Source organism: Salminus brasiliensis, chromosome 16 (assembly GCF_030463535.1).
Source record: "Salminus brasiliensis chromosome 16, fSalBra1.hap2, whole genome shotgun sequence".
In the NCBI taxonomy this organism is placed as follows: Eukaryota; Metazoa; Chordata; class Actinopteri; order Characiformes; family Bryconidae; genus Salminus; species Salminus brasiliensis.
Window position 1 is genome coordinate 5,304,558 of NC_132893.1, and position 21,446 is coordinate 5,326,003.

General features: G+C 42.6%; 1 protein-coding gene across 2 annotated transcripts; it reads right to left on the reverse strand.

Moving 5' to 3' along the window:
• Nucleotides 1-1,360: 1,360 nt before the first annotated feature.
• Nucleotides 1,361-20,958, reverse strand: LOC140536815 (ran-binding protein 3-like). Of its 2 annotated transcripts, none has more exons than XM_072658847.1 (14): nt 20,616-20,958; nt 11,132-11,190; nt 10,954-10,978; nt 10,794-10,859; nt 9,228-9,290; nt 8,441-8,509; nt 7,609-7,706; nt 7,105-7,202; nt 6,347-6,425; nt 6,148-6,241; nt 4,548-4,669; nt 4,031-4,151; nt 2,760-3,101; nt 1,361-2,394 (listed from the first exon to the last, which is right to left on the reverse strand). In XM_072658847.1, exons 1-14 carry the CDS (start codon nt 20,791-20,793, stop codon nt 2,351-2,353), a joined length of 1,458 nt encoding a protein of 485 aa, XP_072514948.1. In that variant the 5' UTR covers nt 20,794-20,958; the 3' UTR covers nt 1,361-2,350. The 2 variants fall into 2 exon arrangements, with proteins under 2 accessions (XP_072514948.1, XP_072514947.1); XM_072658846.1 differs by having other exon boundaries at nt 9,228-9,293.
• Nucleotides 20,959-21,446: the final 488 nt, after the last annotated feature.

Here is a 21,446-nt window from a genome sequence, read left to right on the forward strand (position 1 = left end):
ATGACCCCTGTTCGGATTGGCTGACCTACATTGTGAACCATTTAAGAAACAGGCCAGTACGGATGGCAGATACTGTTCACACTGGGTCATGCTAAGTCAGGCCTGTATACCAGCCATGTGTAAGACATACTCTCTGCTCTCTGTTGGGTTAGATTGGGCAACTCATTGAACATGTCAGGAAAATCAGGAGTTTTCAAAACTGCAGTTAATCTGCAGATCTCAGGACTGCCAATCAGAACAGAACTCATTTCCTAAAGGCACAGTAACAGAAACTGACTGTTGAACTCTAAGGAATAAAGGGAGGTTAAAAAGAGCCGTGCAAAAATGACTGTGACTGATTTTGGAACATAAAACTGTGAAAAAGTAAAAAGCAAGGTAAAATATAAAATACATGAAAACTGTAGGATATAGATCATTTTTCATGGCACAGAAAAAATGAACGAGTACTTTATTGCATGTATGACTGCAAATAAATGAAAGGTGCACAGCCCTGTATGTCGTTACACCCTGCTCTGCCCGACTACTTGGACAGCTTAGAGAAAAGTCCTCTGTTCGTCCACGGCAGCGTTCGCCCTAACGCACCAAAGAGTTACTATTAGCCGTGTGTATACATTCGCCTGTTTCTGTTTGCTTCTTGTATTCAGTGCATGAACTGTAAACACCAATTTGAGGATTTACCTTTTCAGCGCAGGAAAGAGGCGGGATAGTCACAGAAAATATAGAGCCATGGTCTTTTCATGGTCTTGTTTTTATTAGATATTTAATGCATTTGAGGCAAAAAATAATGATATAAAAATAGGTAACACTTTTTGGTGAATGTTCCTACACCGTAGCCCTAAAATGTGTTTTCCGGCCAATATCAGTTTTTGCTTTCTTCTTTTTTAGCAGATTGACCAATAAAAACAGTCTAGAAATTCATAGAAACATAAAATAGGTGCTGGCTGAAGTGACATTTTAACAAATAGTCATGTAAAAGCTTCACATTTGAAAAAACTTCCACAAAAAAAGCCCAAAAATGTTTCCAGATACTAAAGTGACTTTGAATGAGAACCAAAGTTCAGTGCAGAAGACTTGCCATTGTAACATTCATGAGGTAGGCTGGAGGCAGAAGTCCACTGTTACGATGGTGAAATATCTTTGCAGAGATCAATGAAAATAATATTGTAAAAAATGAAAGGTAGCATGTGTAGCAAACTGTCTATAATCTTCCAACTGCATACTGCAAAAATGAGACCATGACTAATTAACTAATTTTGAAACTTTTGTACTATTTACAAGAATATTTCACCTATATCTAGACTTATTTTAATTGTTGTATGTAGTATTATTATCTAGTAATAATATCTTCATCTACTGGCTAATACTTTTGCTGTTTAAAAAGAAAAAAATGCTTAAAAAAAAACAACAAAATAAGACACTTTCACCAGATAAAATGACGTGAAACAAAATATAAGCCTAGATATGAGTCGTCTTACAATATTCTTGCAAAAATGTAAAATGTGACATATTAGATATAATCATTACGAGTAATGATGATCTCACTGGTAATTAAACCCCCTTTCCAGAAGAACACTATATGTCCAAAAGGTTGTAGAAACCTTCTCATCTGAAACTCTCCCAGTTTGCTTCTTCTGGGAAGACTTTACACTAAATGCTGAATCATTCCTGTGAATATTTGATTGCACTCAGCCTCATAAGAGCATCAGTGAGGTCAGGTACTGATGTTGGATCAGGTGCTGATTAGTTCCGCCACACCAGCTCATGTCAGAGGTCTTGGATGCAGCTCCATCTCTCCGCAGCCCAAAGCTGAGGGCTTGGCTCCCCTCTAGCCAACACTTGGGATCGGGCATGGGGTCTTTCGATGCAGCGGCTGAAGAGTGTGGCAATCTATTGGCAATACTTTTAATAAATAAATAAAGGGGTGTCTGGATACTTTTGGACATACAGTGTGTTAATACAAAAAATAAATTCCATTCAAATTGTTTCCCAATAGCTTAGATACAGGATTTCATGGCTCGTGGATATACCATTTCACAGTTTTCCGAGCTTGCGAATGCATAGTGTGAGCTTAAGATCTAATGGACAGAACAGCATTTTCAGTTCACTCGTTACAGACCCTCCTTTCGTGTCTCCGGCAGGAAATACCAAGGAGCAATAAAGGTGTCCTCACAGCAATAATACAGGATAGAGTCTTTAGTTCTTTGGCAAATGCAGCTGCCTCCATGCTGATTGTAAGTCCCTGTGCTGGTCTTCAGCTCTGTGGCTAAACACAGAAGGTTATGGTGTTCACAGGTGCTCCGGAATGGCAAAGAGCAGAGGCAGGATGGGAGGCACCAGGTCAGTGAGGTGGTCAAGGACAGAACCTGGAATGACTGCGCCTCCAGTTACAATCCCCTGGAAGTAGGACACATTTGAATTAGGCAGGTTTCTAGGGGTGTAGAGAGGCATCACAGTTTATAGGCAGATTGCTTGAGAGAATTACAGTTTACTCATATTGTAGAGGTTGAAGTATGCATGGTTAGGAGTCTTGCCAGTCCAGGCGTCAACTATGGGGGTGGCTGTGGGTCATTATCCCCCCACAAGTAAAAAACGAAGGCAATGTCCCTTGCAACCCTAGCACTTCAAAACCCACTGTATATGTACACATACACACTGTTCATACTGAACTCTTCTGTACTGTACACACACTATAGACAAAAGTAATGGGACACCACCATTTTCTTATTCATTGTTTCCTAGTATTACACATAAAGCATTACCAGAAGTCGTGTGGGTGTAAATGATGGCCTCTTCCTTCGCCCTCTCTGCCTCTTCATCCTCGTCCTCCTCACTGCTGCAGTGTCCCTCCCTGTCCCTGAACGCTGTGGTCTCGCCGGCCAGGCTGCAGGGGCTGCACCGCAGTGCCACCAGTCTGTGGTGGATGGCCACATACAAGCGGGCGATGTCCCGGGCGCTGGCCTGGATCAGGAACACCCGCATGCTGTGGGTCTCCAAATCCGTGGCGGTCACCTGCAAGTTTCTCCGTGCCGGCCGCCGCAGGTGTGTGTGGGGGTACAGCTTGGTGTTCAAGATCACTTTTAGACTGCCCTGATGCCTCATCACTGTGGAGAAGCAGAATCAGGCAGGCAATCTGGTTAATATTTTTATTAATGGTAGGACACATTTGTTACATTTGTTTTACATTATATATTTGTGTTACATTATACATTATATATATATATATATATATATATATATATATATATATATATATATATATATATATATACACTGTATGCCGAAATGTTTGTGGACACCCCTTCTAATGAATACATTCAGCTACATTCAGTTACGCCCATGTTTATACACACATTATGTACAGTATTTGTACTATACTGTATGTGCTGTTAGCATACCCATACCCATAACCCTTTCACTGTAATGATCTGTAATGGTCCTGGAGGGCTAGATTCCTGTGCAGTTTGGTGACGTGCCTGCTCAAACATGCCTGCTTTGGCTAATCAGTTAATTGCAAGGTTCAGTGGGGGGTTACAGCAGATAAACAACACTTTGTGCTGGACTCCGACCCTCAGTCCCCCCCAAGTCTTTAATGCTTAGTAACCTGTGTTGATGTTTAATAGGTGTGCCTAATGGAGCTCACTGGTATATTTCCAGTGAATCTGGGGATGTTTGTTGAGTGTTGAATGTCTACTAAATCCAGGACAGAATGTTTTACCCCCCTTTTTGTTTGTTTTTTTAGGCGGGTTAGTTCCTAGCTTAACCACATATTATATACTATACTGAATATATTTACACTATATAGTATACACACACTGTATTCAATATACTGAATGTGTATTTTATATATATAGTGTATATTCTGTACTATATATATATATAAATATATATATATATATATATATATATATTTTCACACTGTACATACTGGAGTTTATATATGCATAGACTGTATACAGTATACTGTACTGATCTATGCTGTATACGTACTGTACATATAACGCATACAATGCCATGGTCTCTACTGCCTTACCCATTCTCGACTGCAGGCAGCCTTTAGTTCCAGTTTCCAGGTCGTTAAGGCGTAACACTCCTCTCCCCCTCTCGCTCCATGACTGTGTTCCCTTCTCCAGAACAAACAGCTTACACGTCAGCTAGGAGAGAGAGAACATTCAGAACATAAATGTTTCATTTTCACAGACCGTTTCTTTAGCTGTGTTTCAGGTCAGGGCCAGTTCAGAACACTTCACACTTTACTACATCTCAGGCTGAAAATATGGAAACAAGCTTTTTTTTCTTTTCTTTTCTTTTTTTTTTTACAATGTATGTCCCTTTTGCAATCGAATATTTAATATTTGATGTACAGTTAAGTGCATTTTACAGTTAACAATCTATACTGCATGCAATGTTTATTAAAATCTGTAATACATGGGAACACCCCTACATTGAGCAGTGTTTTTTTAAGGGACTTTTCTCCTGACCTTTGTACAGGAGGCTTGACTGTGTTATGTTGGAGAAGTCGATAAGGTAAAAATCTGCATGCTTCAGACCTGGACAACATTGCTCTCATTCTCCTCTCCGGTGAAGACCCGAACCTGTTTGAGTAAACAGCGCCTTCTGCATGCTGCGGTGTAAGCTGCGGCAGACTCCCATAGCGTACTCCCTGCAGACACTAACGGCAAAAAACAGTTTTTCTAAATAAAGTTTTAAAGGTGTTTATAGTTCACCTAAAACCAAAACTGATGTTTTTTCAAGACGGAAGAAAAGTGTGTTATGGGGTGGTTTATTTCTAATTTCACTCACTAATGGCTGCTGATGAGAGTAGATATCATTCACAAACTGCTGACCTACTGGTAACAAAGTCCTTCCATGAATGATACAACATCTGTATTCAAATTACTTGTGGTTGTCTGTCTCCTGACGCACTTAACCATTAACAGCTGCAGGACAAAACACAATGTACAGCAGCAGTTCAGATCAGACAGTGGTTGCAGTCTTGCGACCAATTAAAAGGCATGAAAGCTCCACTTTCCTGTTGTTGTAATATAACTTTACTTTAAACGCAACATTTCGTAAACGAGTCGCAGACGCAATATTCATCCTTCCAGGTTTGATTATTCATTCTGGTCTGAAATGGAGATGTGTGGCATGATTACAAGGTTGTGGGTTCGATACCTGGGTCTGTTAAGCTGCTGCTTGTTTAAGGCCTTTAACGCTCTCAACTCCACGGGTACTGTAGCGAGGGTGGCCTTTGCTTTGACCCTGGCTTTCCAAGCTGGGATATGTGAAGAAAATTTTGTACTGGTGTCTTGCATCCCCATTTGTCTTGGTTTTTGCTTTTTTATATAATTGGTTCTTTAGTACAGAAGTTCTTTACATTGTGTCAAGATATGATGATGAATGGACCAATAGAAATACTCCAAATTGACTATAAAAACAATTTTTTTTACATTGACTTCCAGTAAAAGTTGAGAAGGTTTTTTTGCTTAATGTGTGTGTGTGTGTTACGCAGTGCCACACAGTTCTGGCAAGACGTCTCATGCAACTTCACCAAAGGTACATTGGTACAGTGCAGTAGCAGCGTTCCAGCCTGGAGTGGGAATGACAGAGATGCCATTCTCCCTGTTACAGTCAGTGGAGCATCAGCATGATTGTGAAACTGCTGTTTTATGTTAAATGGCTACGTAATGTTCCTTAAACACATGTTATCCTTGCAATGCAAACTGTACTTGTAGCGTTTGGTTGGAGTGAAGCTGCTAAAATTGTGGTGGGGGTGGGTGGCCTAGAAGAGCCTTTTGTGAAGGTCCAAAGAACCGTCACTATATAAAAATATATATATATATCTGTATCTGTAATACAAACATGGTTCTTTATAGAACCAAAAGGTGTTTTTTCTATGGCATTCTTCCTTTTTTAGGGATGGAAGCTGAACAACTGTATGGAGAAATGTTCAGCTTACTTTGGGCACATAAAAGTCTGTCTCCCAAGCATAGTTCCTACCAGTACCTATTTATTTGAACTTGCTACAAAAGTACCGTGTTAACTTTTATCAAACGTACCAAGAGAACACACTGAACTCCTATAAAGTTACACACCAGCCTCTTATCTGTCATCCTATGTTTCTTTAATTTAGCTACAAGGTTGACTTACTGTTATCAGCGGCCTCCGAACTGGACGAATCCGAGTCAGTAGAGCTGCAGTCCGTTTCAGACATGTCCTCGCTACATGCCCTTTTCTGCGGACTCTGAGAGAAAAAGCTCATTACTCTTGTTATGCAGAACCAATCGTGGAAAGCTCACAAAATGAACAGAGCTAAAGCTCATAAGAACTTTATCCAGCCCTAACTCACCAGAACTCTCTCGCTCATGTTCTCCCCGAACACAAACTCCAGGCTCCCAGCAATAGACGAATCCGTCTCCAGGAGGCCTCTGTAGACCAGAGAGATGATCAGATCGTTCCCACACATTTCTTCTTCACACTGACTTACGAGTACAGACACAGCTGTAGGGTCAGTGTGTTACATAGCAGTTTATGTATTGGTACTGTTCATAGATGTCTGGGCAATGGAGCTAGTGGAGCATGTGCATCCCCACTTTTATTAGAGGGTCAATTATTAATGTGTTATTCTGTGCCACCCTTTAGCGGCCATTGATGCCTAAGGGGAACAGCAACTCTGGCGAGTGGTACAGAGCAATGAACACGGCACTGTGGAGCAGCTAACCTCTACAATAAACACCTTCTGTCTCCTAATACAGTCCATGCCATGACATCTTGCTAGTACCAGGAGAGAAGGCCTCATTTATTAATATATTAGGGATGGACAATGTGATGATATTTTATTGTATCATGATCATTTTTGATAAGAATCTATCACTACTGATGCATTATGTCTGCAATCATGTGTATCACGCTAAATATCATGTATTGTGAGAATTTCTGTAAATATAGTGATCTAATACTTTTACCATATCACCCACCCCTACTATATGTATATATAGTTGTTCTGTCACGCTACAACTGTGTCTTTGTATAGCAACCTTACATAAGAAGGACAAAAAATATTACAATAGTTTTCCTACTGTTGGAGCTGACTGTAGGAGGACTGACCTGCTGGCCTGAGGAAGTGTCCGCTGCTCCAGTGCACCAGCTGAGGATGGGAGGTCTAAAGCAACTCTGGAGATCTCCTCATCTGTGTTTAGCCTAACCTGTGACAGTTGTACACCAGTAAAAAAAAACATTAAGCACCAGTACATTTACATTTACTGCATCTGGAAGAAGCTGAAGACAGATGCTTTTGCTGTCTACGAAGGCTTGTATGACGTATCTTTTGTGGAATTTTCTGCCACATTTACAGAGTCAAAAACACTGACACTGAATGACAAATATGTTCAGCCAGGCAATTTAAAGAATATGTGTATGTAAATAAACATATCTCGTCAGGCCAACAGCGACATTACTATACAAGAGCTTTGCTTAAAGCAGTCTTCACTTTTCAGTAAATTAAACATTCAAAAGCCGCCCACACTGCCCCTCACACTGAAGCTAAACTGTGGGAACTCAGCCAGGGCTTGGTTTGTGTGTAAAACTGTTGTGTGTGAAATTACACAATACCTGTCTGAAATGAGGCACGTTGCGGCTGTTCCACGGGCCTGGAGCTACCAGGAGAGATGGCCTTAGTAGCGTTCGCTTCACCTTAGCTTGAGGAGACACTGCAGACAGACGCAGAAGGCTTTAATCTATTACACTCACATTTAGACTTAAACATAAAGGCCAGGAAAGTTCAGATATACCAAAAGTTCAGATATTGCCAATAGAACAGGACTCTTCAGGGCAGATATGAACCTGAGCCTCTTGGCACCATGCTGCCTAATACCAGGTGTGGGCTAGAGGGGTGTAAAGCCCCGCAGCATTGAGCTGTGGAGCAGTGCAACTGTGTTCTCTGAAATGATGGTGGTGCTCCATACGATAATGTTGGGATGAGTTAAGGAGTTGTGGATAATGAAGTGGGGTGGTGATCATCCAACATCCTGACCTCACTAATGTTCTCATCACTGAATGTAATCAAATCTTGACAGCAATGCTTTAAAACATCTACACAGAATTTAGAAAAGAATGAGCAGGTGTCCCAATACTTTCGTCCATTATATATATATATATATATATATATATATATATATATATATATATAACAACAAATACCAAGAACCTTCTGTATTCTTATGTTCTAATGTCTCCGGAGCAAAGCAACAGAAGAACCACATTTGCAAGCTTTTTATAGAGGAAAATCAAAATAACCAAGATGTTTTTCTTAGGTCCAAACATCCTAGCCAAGTACCAACAACCACTTGGGAGCATCACATAAAATCACATGGATTACACACACAGTAATCCGTGCAAGGCTGAAATCAGCACTTTACGAAAAACAAAAGGAGTGCTTACTAACCTGTGGAGGTGGAGACCTTGTTTGGGTTGTGCATGTTTGAAGAAGGCATGAACACATTTGATCTCGAGACTGTAAATTAAAGCCAGAAAAATAATGATTACATTTCATGTACTTTTCATTTAATAACCAAGCGCAGAAACGCTCAAACCCTGGACAAATAGTGAGAGGCGTATTTTAAGTGGGCTATAAACACTGCTCTCGAAGATTGTTTGCCTCTGGAAAACCTGAGGCTGATGATGAGGTATCTTAGCTCAACACACACCAAACACCCTCTCAGTATCATAATTTGCAGGGGTGGGGCACGATGTAAACAACCACCCAGTTAAAGTATGGCTGCACTGTGGGAATCGCAGTCATGGTCATGTAAAAAAACAAAACAAGCAGTACTGTTAGTTCAAGCTGATCTGCTGGCACTGCTTGTCATAGCGTGTCCAACTCTTCAGCCCTGACCCACTTTTATAGAAGTGTGCCAACCCTGGAAGTCCACTCCGATCAACACGCTCCCCCCTCTAGGGCTGACCTAAGGGGACAGTGGGGTGATTTGTGAGTAGCAGGTGAGGCCTTCTCCGCCTTCTGAAACAGAAGCCGGCGCTGGAGGGCCTTGGAGCTCAGCCTGACTGAACTGGATGGGATTACTAAGGGGCTCTGACCTAAATAAAGGCTTATAAGTGTGGTCCCTCTGTCAGTACCTCAGACAGACGGCAAACTATTCAGCGGTGCAGGTGCCTGGGGTGTGGATTTACGTTTCCTTTTAAACTGGGGTGAGAAAGAGAGAGGGCTTGTTTACCAGGTAAAGGTGGGGGGAAGGAGAGAGAACTGGAGCGCAATCGTCTGACGCCGTCATAGGGGCCTGCTGGGAGGCAAAAAAAAAATAGAATAGATCTAGAAGAATAGGTCTTATTTTCACAACTATCACAACTATTTCTGCATCATTTAAGCACTGAGTTGTAAGCAAAGACATTTAGAGTAAGTGAGGGGTTTGGAACGAAATGCTTTGTGGTCATTTACAGTCTCAGATTTCTCTATAACACATATAGCCATTTAATTTACTGTCCAAACACAGTTGAAAATAATGGTACAATTATACTAATGGATTATTTGGAGACTATAAGCTCTATTTCTCTGTCATAATTGTTTTAAAAGGCCAGTCATTTTTGGTTAAGGCCAAAACTGTAATGAAATCTCATAAGTAATACACTAAAAACACTGGAATCACTGGTCATATTAACATTTTCACTCTTTTATACCACAGTGTTTTAATGTTTCAATGTTTTTTTCTTAAATTATAATTACATTATATGGAAAAGTATTGGGACACTTGTCCATTCATTGTTTCTTCCAAAATCAAGGGTGGATTTTGGAGGAGCAGTGCTTTTCCCAACTCCCCAACTCTAACTAAAAGTACTGGATGGAGCACCAACCATTATTCCAGAGAACACAGTTCCCCCAATGCAGTTCCCCCAACGCCTCTAGCCCACGACATGGCATTAGGCACGGTGCTATAATAGGTTCATGTTTATCTGCATGCATACATTAGAAGAGGTGATGAATGTATTCAGCTACTTTAAGTTGCACCCACTGCTGACACAGATGTGCAGAAGCACACACACAGCTAGTCTAGTCCCTGAAGAGACATATTACTAGTAGAATAGGACAGTGGAACTGTGTTCTCTGGAATGGTTGGTGTTCCATCCAATACTTTTGGGATGAGTCGGGGAGCTGGGGATGAGGTGGGTTGGTGATCATCCAACATCTTTCACTAACACTGTCAATCAAATCAAATTCAATCAAATTCTCAAAGCAATGCTCTAAAACAGGGTGGGCAATGGGGGCTGGAGTCCAGCACAGTTTGGTGAGTTGATTTAGGTGTGCCTGAGCCGGAACAGCCCAAAACTGTGTAGGAATCTGGCCCTCCAGGGCCGGAATTAACCACTCCAGGAAGGCCCACCTCTGCCTTTCCTGGACAGGTAATCCAACAAATCCAACGCTGGATTTGTTTTAATGCCCTTGTATTTGGATTTTGTCCATATAGCGTAATTTTATTATAGCTTTATTAGAAGTTATTGAAGCCATTCATCTTTTCTCAGTAAGTTTAGAATCTTCTACAGGTCAATTCTTAATTCTAGACACTTCTACACCTGTACCTACAGCTTCTTAGGGTCCTACAAATTATATGAAACCTGTAAAGGGGCATTGGACTGACATACTGGCTTCAATGTTTACATTTGTCTGTAACCGGACTGGTTCTACATGAATAAATCCCTGATTTCAAAGGTTTAAACTTTAGTGTACGCCTTAAGATTAACGTCTGAATAATATGTCTGCAGTTTAAGAGATCCGTTCAAATTCCCACCTTTTCTGGTCCGACTGAGCAAGGAGGGATAGGTGATCGACCTGACGCGCTTGTTCACACCAGCTCCTGAAAATGCAGACAGAGCCCACAACTGAAACCTTGCCCAAACTGAATTGCAGTACCTGTTGTGAAACTGTAGAGGAGCCATGGTGAGGCTTACCGTTCCCTTCTTCCTCGGCTCTCCTCTGAGGAACAGAGATACAGAAGGTTGGTTGAGCTTCACTAAGACAAACTGAGGGAATGTGTTGAACTGGTCAGCTCAGGCCTCTCTGGCAAGTGCTGGAAGCTCATATTATCTGTTCAGGTGTCTGTTTTTTTCTGCTGGCTCACAGGCTTACCTTCACTGGAGCCGCCATCTTCTGAAAGACGAACATCGGTGGAACCAGTACTGGTTTGTCTGAAACAGAAGAACAGAGTGGAGCTCACAAACAGCTACCAGGAGGGTGGGCTCAGACAAGAGACAGGACAATGTCCTGGACCATTAGCAGCATGTCATGTACAGGTATCACCTCACAGTCATTCTGCCAGGTAGATAGCTGACCTGTAGAAAAGCTCAGAGTGGAGTTAAAGAATCTGCTGCTAACACCTTGGTGCCAGATACCACGGGATGCCTTCAGAGGTCCAGTGGAGTCCCTGCTTTGACAGGTTTCACAGCTGTTTTTGGTGTCTACACAATACTAACCAAATGTTTGTGGACATCCCTTCCAATTAATGCCTTCAGCTTCTTTAAATTTCGCTCACTGGTGACACAGATGTGCAAATACACACACACAACTTGTCTAGTCCTTGTAGAGAAGTACTGCCAATAGAATAGGACTCTCTGGAGCAGATAAACCTGAACCAGTTGGCACCTTCCAACATCCTGATCTAAATAACATTCTTTTTGCTGAATGCAATCAAATCCTCGCACCAGTGTTTCTCCAAAATCTATTCAAAAGCTTTATTCCCTGTATAGTAGAGACAGTTACTCCAACAAAAGCAGGATAAACTTATTTTCTTTCAAATATCCTTGTTTTTGGAGGAAACAATACATGACCAGGTGTCCCAATACTTTTGCCAAGTGCATTGTATGCATTAAAAATGTTCACCTAATTCATTTAAAATAGGTTTTCCATAAAACAGGCCCTTTGTGGTGCAGCAGAGAGTTCGAACTGGCGCCCAGCTCGGCTCGCACAGCCAGTGGAGGAGGGTAAGGCAGAACTGGAGGCAGCGTGTTAGTTCTCAGAGCCATGAAAAGTCCTGGCCCACTCGTCTGCAGAATGAATAGAGCCTTCAGTTCCAGCAGAGCTCTTTACGCAACCCTTCCAGTAGCACGTCGCCACGGGGAGCGGCCCACCGTGGCGGAGGTGAGGACCGGGCCCCTGGAGGTGCCAGCCAGGACACACCACTTGGCCCTCAGCCAAGCTAATCCCGGCCTCTGGCCTGTCTGCGTACTAAAAATAAACCGGCAGTGTTTTATCACCGCACTCTCTCCATGAATGCGAGGCATCTGCTTGTTCTTTGATTATGCCTTTTTCAGTCATAAGCACCGAGACCTCTGCAGATGTCCACCTTTCATCATCCCAATTCTAGTCAATGTGTTGGAAGCAGGAAAGAATCTGAGCCACTTAGACTACAGCCAGACTGTGATGGCTAGACCACTGCCTGGGTCAGAGCATCTCTAAAACATTAGACATGGTCTTGTGGGGTGTCCCAAGCATGCAGTGGTCAGTACCTATCAAAAGTGCTCCACTTGCAACAGGGTTATGGGCATGGCTTAGGGTCATGGAGGCCCCACCTCACAACTTACAGGACTTGTAAAGGATCTGCTGCAAACGTCTTGATGCCAGACATCACAGGACATGTATCGGGTCCATGTATCGATGGGTTCTGGCAGCACAAGGGGGACCTGCAGAGCATTAAGCAGGTGGTTTAAGGGTTTTGGCTGAATGGTGGATGTCTTGAGGTTGAAGTGCATTATATAGGGATGGCCACTGGTCTGACTGGTGAATGAGGGAGCTACTCTGAACTGGTATGCTTTTCTGAACTGATCTCCATACTTACAGTAATAAGTAGAACTTTTACACCGAAAATATGGGTTAATGTAGAACCTTTTAATGAGATCTCTTCCACACTGAATATTTTTTACCAGGAAGCCGATCTCCACCGGGTTTCTCTGCTCCACCATTCCAGAGAACACTGATGAGGACAGCAAGCTTATTACCTTCCCTAATCAGAGCTGGAACAGTGATGAAAACCCAGTGAATCACTGACATGAGCCTGCTCGCTTCCGGACAAACGCCCCCAATGAGTTGAGTGAACATGGCCAAACTATGTGTCATGGACCGCCCAATGCTGCATAATGATGACTTAGATAATCCTGCCTCTGACCTTTCCTGGAGAAAGCTCAAGGCTCAAGGCTTCACACTCCTTTTCAGATCGCATTATCCATGTGGACAATCTGAGAGGTCCCGCTGAGGAACATCCCATCAGAGAGCTGATGTGTTTACACACTGCACCGTTTTAGCCCTCCGCAACGATGTATCACTGTTTTGTGAAGAAATTCTAACCACAAATCACTGCCCGACACTTAGGTGCAGTGCAGACACTTTGGAGCCCCTATAGGTGGGCCCTGGACGTCCTAAATGGGAATGGGAATCTGGATCACTTGTTCATACACCAGTTTTTTTTTCATTGAACAGTAATTACTGTGTAATATGCAGAGCACTGCTAGTGCTAGGGGGAGCTACGACCGGACGGGTTAATTAGCAGTACCAAACTGTCAGGAAAAAAGGGAACAATCTGACCAGTTAAAAAAAATATCAGTGCTCGGACATTTTAATGACTCAAACTGTCTTTCTTCTCACATGGAATTACATAATCAAATTCCACACAGTCCAGCGAGTGTTCTTCAAGCTACTTCCACTGACGTGCTATTTTCGTCAAAGTGGGGCAATGACTGTTCACACACACACATACACAGATGCACGCACACAGAGACTCTCTCTTTTTGGCATTGCTTAAAGCTTGACCGCTCCTTTCTCTGTTTTGACGTCACATATGTCAAATACACTGCTTGTCCTTGGAGAGAGAGCAGGCCCACATGCTCCAAAGCAGAGCTCCATGTGTTCAGAGATACATTCACACTGGAGCTGACAGTAGAGAGGGAGCATTGTCTCAGTTTGGCACTGTTTAACTCTCCACCCTGCGGTTTTTAAAGGCAGTGTGTTACGTAATTCCATGTGAAAGGAGATCTGTTTAACGGCAGAGCTGAACTGGCATGCTTTTCTGGTCTAATCTCTGTACATACAGTAGTAGAACTGTACAAGTGCTGTCCATTTTAGTGAAGATGAGCAAAAGAGGGGCTGAACTTTCACCGAAAACATGGGCTAAATTGTAAAGTTTCCATTTAGGATGTTGAGTGTCCCTTTAAGATATAACCATATTACCAAAATATAGTTCAATCACTCATATTATACATATGATTATGAATTATGACCACCAATAAGTTTCAGTTCTGATTGTAGAAACTGATTCATTGGTTCTTTTAAGGCTGTTTGAGTAGTCGGGAATGCTGTTTCTGGTTCTTTCAAACAGACCTCAGTGTGGTCACTCTTTAACCACTAGCTGACTTTAATCTCCGGTTCCTTTTATGGAACCACGTTTGATTAGACTTTGATTATACATGTAATCTCGCTCTGTAAAAATACTGATTGGGCCTTTAAGGGCAGAATTCCTGGAAAGACAGTGGATTTTATAGTCTGGAAGCTGAGCCAAGTATCAACTCATATTGAGCTATAACCACAGAGGCTCAACTGCATTTTCCCTGTTGATTCAATAAACACGGCACAAGAAAGCATGAGACAAAAGCCCCAGTGTTCATCGCTTCCTAGCTTTCTGGACGGTTCACAGAGACAGTGATGTGGCAGACACATCAGTGCCATCATTGCCAGAACGAGTGCATTTCACTTCCTTGCATTCCTTGCATATACTGTACAAACGTACAGTATCGCTAAGGCCTCTAGTTTTAGCTGTCACATGGCATGGCATAATACCCCTGTGACGGCGGCAGGCCCTGACTGAGCAGGACATGATGTGTCTGTATAAGTCCACAAATCAGCTGTGGGCCAGCGGCGGCTTTGCCACTCCAAGGTCAAGAGCTTCCAGCTGAAAATGACTGGCAGCTGAGTCACACGCCATTCCCTCACATGAGCGAGCGGGAGAGCCTGCGAGGAGATTAGCATGGAAAAGCATCTGAGTGTTTGTTCTATTCCTGTAGTATGACGCCTGCTGTCACAGCCAAACAGCTTCACCCGGGCAGCTACACCAGCAAGCAGTCATCATTTGCTTCTTTATAAAGCAAACAATTCAACAACAAAAAGTCAACACAATGTTCTCCCTAACCCAAATCAAGTGAATCAGCCAAGATATGTTCAATTCCCAAAGTAAGCTTTGCACTAGAGCTACACGGCTAACATTGCGGGTTCGATTCCCGGGCTCGGCAGGCTGCCACTGTTGGGCCCTTGAGCAAGGCCCTTTACCCTCTCTGCTCCCCAGGCGCTGGAGTTGGCTGCCCACCGCTCTGGGTGTGTGTATGTGTGTGTACTCACTGGCCCTAGTTCACGTGTGTGTTCACTACCACAAATGGGTTAAATGCAGCAGACACATTTTGCTGTACAGTGACAAATACATGCACCTTTAATTTACCTTTGTCAGCAGTAATAATCACCAATTTCGTTTATCTTTAACGATGTTTAGGCATTTGGTTCCATTTTTTAAACACCTTTTCAGTCCCTGGGTTATAATCTCAATGACAAACGTCATTTTGCACATTTTTAAATGTTATGTCCTTCCAGAAATGGGCAGAAAAACTGATGTGAGCTCCTGGATCAGGCTGCCACTGACTTATGATAACAGTGATGCAAAAATCTGACCAAACTGTTCAAATCAAATCAAATCAAATTTTATTCAATAAGATCTAAATTTAAACTAAACCTTAACTTAATGAAATAAAGTGCAAAAGTGCAACAACAACAACAAAAATGTAATAAATAAAATAAAAGTTACATTTAAGTTAAATTTAAGTTAAAAAATAAAATATAAAAATATGAAAATATAGAAATATAGAAATATAAGAAGCAAAAAAAATATACAGATGGAATAGTGCGTGTCTGTATATATATATATATATATATATATATATATATATATATACATATGTTCCTTTAACCCCTCAACACAGAAAGGCATATTACACACTAAGGCCTATTATTATTCACTAACTACTGAATGGACTTCTATAGAAAGTGGTGGGGCTATTCTTTGGTGATAGAAGTTATACGTGTTTAAGAGGTTAACCAAGATGAACTCTAGAACCGAGCTGCCTTTTAGGACTGAAAACAAAAAGCAGGACCAACACAGTCAATGCTAATGAATGAGCCTTAATGATTCTGAACAGCTCTCTCGCTCTCGTATGTTCTGTAATTTGGGAGCTGATTGCTCGATGTCTCTGAGAAAAATTTTTTTTTCCGTCCTCTGACTCTCCAGTCAAAGCCAGTTCTCACTTGTTCCGCCTTGTTCTGCTCTCTGTGTCCTTGGCAGGGCAGAAACGTAATTGGCCCATAAAGAAGTGAAAGAGCTTCTTTCTGGCAGGCCCTGAATGTGCTATAAAGTCTGATGCCAGCTGCGGCTGAGCTCCGTGAAACTCTGCCCTGACTTTACCAGTGGTGTAAAAAGTACAGAGTCAGAGTCAAACTGAACTACAGTTTGTTTTATAGGACAAAGCAGAAGTCAGCAGAAATGAGGAGTGCCTTGACATGCGCCTCATTTTAATACCTAATATGTCTATTTTCAGTTTATTTGAGTATTCAAATATTCCACATTATAAAAGTACAGCATTTCAACCAAAGCTATGCTCCACAGTGTACCTATCTAACGCTCCAGCCCCAAGCTAATTTGTTAGCCCTAAACTAACACACTAGCCACAAGCTGCTGTTGTGGTCAAGTGGGTAACAACACTGCCCTCCTGAGGCAGGCTTAGGCTTCAATTCCCTGGCCAGACAAGCACACCACACTACACTAATAAGAGTCCTTGGGCAAGACTCCTAATGTTATATTTCCATACCTGTATGTTGCCCTGCCATCACTGTAAATGTAAGCTAACATGCTGTAACACTACATAATACTGTAATGCAATATGTTGTATTGGTTACATCCCTATATGGAAAGCACAGTAATGGGTTCATTGAGTATTAATATTGTACACAAATGGAAACAATGTTCTTAATAATATTGTTAAAAATATTGGGGATCAGGGATCAGGGATCCATTAGGAATGGAATGATAAACTCAGTCCAATATTACTATATGATCCATCTAACCATCTGAAGAGTCTACACTATACAAAGGCTTCTTTAAGCCATGCCACGCAAGAACCACTGTTGGTTCCATGGTTCCAAGCAAAGGTGCAGATTTGGGTAGAGATGGGGGGTCCATACCAGTATCCAGATACTACTGAATTGGTCCTAGCAATCATGTTGATGAAACCTACACATATCTTTATCTTAACTTATCTAAACTGTGTGGCTGAATTAATAATTATACAAACACAAAGATCAGATCAGATCGGATCAGATCAGTATCTAATACTCAGCATTAAGAGACTCAGATGGGATCGGGGAGTGGGGTGGGGTGGGGGCAAAGAAATCTGATTGGGTCATCCCTAAACCTATTCCAAACTTTTAAACTCCACCCACTTTGCTTGCTACCCACTGCGCCAGGGAGCATGGGGGGGTGCAGAAGGGGCACACTTCGTCCACTGACGCAGACCAGGCTGCTCTGGTCTCAACCAGCTCACTCATCAGGACCCAGGAGGGAGGGAGCAATCTTGCTCCACAGCACTGAAGGCAGCAGCTGCCCGCACACACATCGCTCGTGTCCCGAACAATGAGCACCCCCCCCCTCCCAAATACTGCCTGCTCTGATTGCTCCCTACTGCCTTGTTTTCTTCTGGACAACAGGCCGCATTCACACAGCGCCTGGCCACCGGCCCGCTGCGGCTCCAGAGGTTTCCTTAACATTTTCTGAGGCCAAACAAGAACAACGACAACAACTGAGTCCGGCCCAGTGCAGCTGCATTTACTTAGGAAGGCTCTGCAAGATCTCTTTGTCTGCAGTCCAGGGGTCCAGGGGGGCTGCAAAACTCTTCAAAAGCTATCAACGGCATCCACTGCAACGTGCACAGCGTGCTGTCATGCTGCAAACAAGTGGTTTGTCGAGGGCTCCTGCAAAGGTTATGGCTTGATTGCATTGATTTTAGATATAGTCAACACCTCAAAATAACTGCAGTGTTTTTTTATAAGCGTGTTTGGCACCACCCCTGGTTCCTCTGTTCAGCCTGGTCTACATGTACCAACGAGTGAGACGTGAGGAAACTGTACACGCAAAAAAAGGGCCTCTTACAGTCTATTCTAAGGGCCGCTACAGCCCAATGGAATGCACTGGTCTACCACAGACCTCCTTGAATGCTCCAGTTTAACAGATTGTAGATTTTTCCATGTAAGGCACAGATTCTTAGAGGTTCTTCAAAGTTCTCTCCAATGCTCTAGTCATGGACGTATCATCTCAGAGATACAGAGGACACTGCAAACGCTTAATCTATATCAATGTGTTAACTGAACCATTTCCAAACCTCTCCTTAAAGAGATGGGACCTTTATGGATTTTGTTAAGTAGCTTTGGGCACCGATTCAGTGGTTGACCTTCCTTTTAGTAGGTTCTAACCACTGCATACTGGGAACTCTCTATAAGACCTGCAATTTTGGAAGTTCTCTGACCCAGTCCTCTAGCCATCACCCTATCCCACCCTCTGACAGGTGTTATAATAACCAAAAAATCAATGCTATTCACTTCACCTGTCAGGGGTTTTAATGTTATGGCTGATCTGTGTAATCCAATTTCTTGTTTGCTCTAAAGGGACCTGAACCCATGACTTAGTGATTGTGTATTTAAAGCCACTAATAGAAGCAGTCTACCAAATCTATCAAAATCTTTTCAATGGTTGCACCCATAACCTCCTTCAAACTCACTGACAATTTGACAGTTTACACAAGCACAGAGGTTTGCGTTACCCCCCAAGGGCAGCGTCTCGCAGGACAAACGTGACATACTTGTGTGAAGCGATTCAGGTGTATCAGGGAGCCAACACCTGCCTGATCTTTCCACCGAGGGAGGGGCAGCAGACATGAGAAACAAGCCCTGGTCCAGACCGGAGCAGGCAGGCTCCTGCCACTGTTCTGAGGGAACTGGATTAAGCTGCCTTGATCTGGTTGTCATTTTCGTAAGCGGGCTGTGACACCTCCAGTAAGTGAAACTGCCCCTTCTAATAGACTAATCGCCTCCCGAATGACTCGGCAGACTTCTCCTGAGCTCATGTTCTCCTGTCATACTCCCCACCAACTGGTAATTGAGAGTGCTGGACTGCCATTAAGGGCTGGATGGTGTTGGGTGGGCCTTCAGAGAAAAGTAACTCAGAAAAAGTCACTGGACAGATGCTTTTGGCTGGTGGTGTCACTGTGGCAGTCTCTTACAGATTTAGAGAACCTCCTCTTGATGTAAAGGTTCTTTACCAGGTTCCTCTTCTGGGTCTTTTATTGTATTGCTGAAGGAACCTTTGGAAGCACCTTTATTTTTTAAAGTATAGGCTGTGATAGGGGTCAAAATACATCTGAAAGTTGCATTTTAGATTTTGTAATGTTGGAAGTAATTCTAATAAGGAATTCTAAGGAATTCTCAGGCTCATTCTCGCCCTAACACGATATCATTCTCGTTTTGCTTATATTGTTGGTACTGAACCACTGTATCAATCAGTCACACTTATGTGGCTCCTAACAATGATCCCACCACAATAATATAGTCGAATTGTGGTGAAAAGTGAGACGTCATGATTGACACTGATCAACACTGACTAATTTCATAAAACTGAGTGAGTAATCATAGGAAAATCAATGGTTCTGTGGTCAGAGCCTTGGTAAAGGACTCTACTGTACCCCAGAATACATCATATGGAATATCTCAGGCTTAAGCTTGGACCAACTTTATTGTCAGAAGATTTATTGTCCGAATTATCGCGAATAAATTACATTACAACCTTTACACATTGATCTACGGGTGCAGTTAATTAGCTGGTCATGCTCCTATAATATAATAATCAACAAGGAATGGTTAACCCTGTAACACTTCATGGCTCATTACACACTAAGGTGTATTTTTCAGTAACTACAGGGACTTCTGTACAAACTGGAGGGGCAAATCTTTGGGAACAGAAGTTTGTAAAAGCACTCTCGGCCCATCGGCAGGCCATAGACTTTTTAAGGTGTTAAGTAAGGATGAAGCAATAAGAAAAAATAGAGTAAATGAACGATAATTTGCCTGACATTGGTGATATTCAGACCAAAGCCACAAAGAGACATAGAGAGGGTCTTGGGGTTATTGGAGCCCACGAGTGATAGTGCCAGTGCTGGTTTCAATCCGACCTCAAAGCACAAAAGCAGAAAGCTCATATTTAGCCTACTGTACACACATCACTCAGACTCTGAGTAGGACAGAGGTCACTACAGCTGTGTAAACGTGTTTAGCAGTGTGTAGTACTCTGTGAATAACTGAGTATAGTGCAGTCAATCAGGTTAGGGGTGTTATTTGTAATTTGGGCAATCGTAGGGAATTTGTGAGTAGTAAATACACTCAGACATACATGCATGCCACTCACTATAATAAACCATTGCATTGCATTGCGTTGTGCAAGAACTTTAGTAAACCTGGAACACCATGGAAAAAACCTGCTTACCTTGAGCTGTGGAATAGACGCCCCCCCGTACAGCTGGAGAGCCAGGGGGCTCATCCACTGATAACGAGGCTCCATGCACTGTACCGGTGGGTGAAGACGCTGGGAAGCCCGTAGACAGAGCCATCATCATCCCGGGACACGCTGCATTTGATCCTGTAGGAGGCTGCGTTCCTCTCATAACCCCTCAGTGCAGCGGTGCAGCAGCTCTCAGCTCTGCAGGCAGGAGTCACTCAGTGTGTGCACTACAGCTACAGCAGCAGCAGCAGCAGCAGCAGCAGCAGCATTCCCCCACACTGAGCAGAGGGTGGATTAAAACGCTCTGGAGTTTGAAACACTAGTTAAACTACAGCTACAACTACAGTGGAGATTAATCCAGCAGCTCGCAGAGTCTGAAACTGTCTGAAACTGAAACTGCCTCCTGTCAGACAGAACTGTGAATGAAAGCTAGTGGGCGGGGCGCTGGGAACAGGGGGCGGGGCGTGGGCGGGGGACAGAGCGAGCGTGTGGTTTGGCACGCGTGCTGAAACTATCCTGGAGCGTGCAGGACAGCGTTTTTATTTATTTATTAATTTATATCATATAAATAGATGTGTGCTATTATTAGATTCTTACCAAAGGTTGGGGTGAAATGTATTATAAACAACAGTAATTGAAATATAACTGGAATGTAATATATTATGAAATATAAATATTAAATCTATACTGATTGTAGATGTTTACACTCAATATATCAGTTATTTTAGGAAACGACAGAAAACAACAACAATATTGTGCATATAATGTACATATGATATAGAATTAAGTGTATATACTAATATGTGAATGTATATA